We start from the raw sequence: 3,181 nt of genomic DNA, 5'->3' as shown, positions 1-3,181 counted from the left end.
CCCGGGGGCTAAGGAGGATGCGCCGGCAAAGAAGCAGTTGTTCACTCAAGATCGGGCCGAAACGAAGCAAGTCCCAGTCGAGGAAGATGGATCCTCGGGAGCCACCTTCACCATAGGCGCCAACCTCGACCCGGGCCAAGAGGAGGCATTGGTAAAGTTCTTGCGCGCGAACAAGGAGGTATTCGCCTGGGAGCCCAAGCAGATGGTGGGGGTCCCCAGGGGGGTAATCGAGCATCACTTAAGGGTGTGCCCCAATGTGCGCCCCATAAAGCGGAAGGCGAGACGGCAATCCACGGAGAAGCAGGCCTTCATCGTCCAAGAAACTCGCAAGCTAGAAGCAACAGGTGTCATTCGCGAGGTACGGTACCCGGAATGGCTGGCAAACCCCGTCGTTGTCCCCAAGAAGGGCGGGAAGGAACGCATGTGTGTCGACTTCACCAACCTCAACAAAGCCTGCCCCCAAGACCCGTTCCCGCTCCCGCCCATCGACCAGATCATCGACTCCACCGCCGAGTGCGACCCGCTGTGCTTCCTAGACGCATTCTCGGGCTACCACCAGATCAAGATGGCGGTGGAGGACGTAGAGAAGACGACCTTCTTGACCCCGTGCGGGGTATACTGCTACACCTGCATGCTGTTCGGACTATGCAACGCAGGGGCGACCTTCCAGCGGTTGATGCACATCGCCCTGGGCCAGCAGCTAGGGAGGAACGCAGAAGCCTATGTCGATGACATCATGGTAAAATCTCGGGAAGCAAGAACCCTCATTCAGGACCTGGAGGAGACCTTCACCAGCCTGCGCCAGGTGGACCTGCGGCTCAACCCAGAGAAGTGTGTGTTTGGTGTCCCTTCCGGCAAGCTGCTGGGCTTCCTCGTGTCGCACCGGGGGATCAAGGCCAATCCGGAGAAGGTCAAGGCAATAGAAGACATGAGCCCGCCGCAAACCCTGAAGGAAATGCAGAAGCTCACGGGCTGTGTGACCTCGTTGGGGCGCTTCATCTCTAAGCTGGGGGAGCGCACCTTGCCGTTCTTCAAGCTGATGAAGAAGAAGGGCCCGTTCGAGTGGCCCCAGAGGCTGACCTGGCATTTCAAGACCTCAAGAGATACTTGAGCAGCCCACCGGTGATGGTAGCGCCCCGTCCCCTCGAGCCCCTGGTGCTCTACCTGGCTGCCACGCCTCAATCAGCCAGCGCGGCGCTAGTGGCCGTTCGGGAGGAGCGCCAGGCCAAGAGTGCACTGCATAATGTCGCACCCTCGGCCTAGATGACGCGGCACCAAGGCGACACTGCTAAAGCCACGACGATGCCCGGAGATGATCAGGCCCTGCAAGATGGTGTTCCTGGGCCTGCGGAGGCCCCGGCGCGAGACCAAGCTCCTGAGGATACCCCACCTCGGGAGGTGCCACAACCCCCAGACACCACAGGCATCATCGACGATCCCACCCTCTTCGAACACCCGGTGTACTTCGTCAGCACGGTGTTGTGGGACGCAAGGGCGTGATACCCCATGCCACAGAAGCTTTTGCTTGCACTCCTGGTGGCCTCGCGCAAGCTGCGCCATTACTTTCAAGGCCACCTGATTAAGGTCGTCTCAGCCTACCCACTGGAGAGGGTGCTCCGGAGCCCCAACGCTGCAGGAAGAGTCGCCGAGTGGAACATCGAATTGCAAGCGTTTCAGCTGGAGTTCAGCACAACCAGAATCATCAAGGGAGCCGCCCTCGCCGAGTTCGTGGCAGAATGGACCGACGCTCCAGAGCCTGAAGCAGACGAGAGCTGACCCCTCTTGCCAGGAAGTGAAGCGCCGGATGGCTGGATCATGTACTTCGATGGCGCTTTCGCACGCCAAGGTGCGGGGGCCGGCGTCGTGCTCATCTCCCCACTCAAGACAAGCTATACTACGCCGTGCAGCTCTGCTTCCAGCGGGGCGAGAAGGTCTCCAACAACATCGCAGAATATGAGGGGTTGATCGCCGGCCTCAAGGCCGCCGCGGCCTTGGGGGTAAAGCGTCTCACCATCAAGGGCGACTCACAGCTCCTCGTTAACTTCTCCAACAAGGTGTACGAGCCGAGGGACAAGCATATGGAGGCATACCTCGCGGAGGTGCATAAGATGGAGAAGCAATTCTCGGGCCTGGAGCTACAGCACGTGCCTCGCGGCACGGACAAGGATGCCGACGACATCGCCAGAAGGGCATCCAAGCACCCGCCCCAGGGGCCTGGCATCTTCGAGGAGCGGCTTTTCAAGCCTTCGGCAGCACCCCCATCTACGGGGCTGGCATCATCTCAGGAGGAGCTCCCCCAACCACCGGCCTCGGGAGCCCCCGCCTGTGGCCCGACCACAGGAGCACGCCTGCTCCTGGCGCTCGAGCCTCGGGAGGGGTGCTGGACCGAGGAGTTCAAGGCGTACCTGATGCGAGGGACACTGCCGAAGAAAGAGGAGGACGTGGAGCGCGTGGCCCAGCAGGCTACGGCATACTGCATACAGGATGGTGAGCTATACAGAAAGCAACCAAATGATGTTTCCTTGTGATGCATCTCCAGGGAGCAAGGGAACGAGCTGCTAGCTGACATACACGGCGGAGACCGCGGGCACCACTCGTCGTCACGTACCCTGGTCGGCAAGGCGTTCCGCAGCGGGTTCTACTGGCCCACGGCACTCAACGACGCAGCCGAGCTCGTGAAGTCCTGGGAGGCCTACCAATTCCATGCCAAGCAAATCCACCAGCCGGCCCAGGGTCTGCAGACTATCCCACTTTCGTGGCCATTCACGTTCTGGGGGCTGGATATCCTTGGTCCGTTCCCTCGAGCTCCCGGGGGCTACCGCTACCTCTATGTCGCCATCGACAAGTTCACCAAATGGGCAAAGGTGGAAGCCGTCCACACCATCCCAGCCGGGTCGGTAGTTAAGTTCATCAAGGGCCTCGTGAGCCGGTTCGGGGTTCCTAACTGCATCATCACCGACAACGGCTCACAGTTCACTAGCAATCTCTTCAGGACCTATTGTGCTAACCTTAGAACGCAGATTTGCTACGCTTCGGTGGCGCGCCCCAGGAGCAATGGCCAAGCCGAGCGCGCCAACGCCAAGGTCTTGAGAGGCCTCAAGACCAGGACCTTCAAGAAGAAGCTCGAAGCCTGCGGCATGGGCTGGCACGACGAGCTCCAGCCCATGTTGTGGTGCATCCG

At 60.5% G+C, this 3,181-nt stretch overlaps 1 protein-coding gene across 1 annotated transcript; it reads left to right on the top strand.

Moving 5' to 3' along the window:
* The first annotated feature begins 2,108 nt into the window (after positions 1-2,108).
* Positions 2,109-2,528, top strand: LOC109779506 (uncharacterized). Its single transcript, XM_020338127.1, has one exon. It carries the CDS (start codon positions 2,109-2,111, stop codon positions 2,526-2,528), a length of 420 nt encoding a protein of 139 aa, XP_020193716.1.
* Positions 2,529-3,181: the final 653 nt, after the last annotated feature.

The sequence above is a fragment of the Aegilops tauschii genome, chromosome 7 (genome assembly GCF_002575655.3).
Source record: "Aegilops tauschii subsp. strangulata cultivar AL8/78 chromosome 7, Aet v6.0, whole genome shotgun sequence".
In the NCBI taxonomy this organism is placed as follows: Eukaryota; Viridiplantae; Streptophyta; class Magnoliopsida; order Poales; family Poaceae; genus Aegilops; species Aegilops tauschii.
The sequence above is the reverse complement of the archived record's forward strand: the minus strand, read 5'-3'. Positions and strand labels throughout refer to the sequence as shown.

Coding starts and splice junctions, on each gene's coding strand:
- LOC109779506 (XM_020338127.1), top strand. CDS start 2,109: ATGGAGAAGCAATTCTCGGGCCTGGAGCTACAGCACGTGCCTCGCGGC.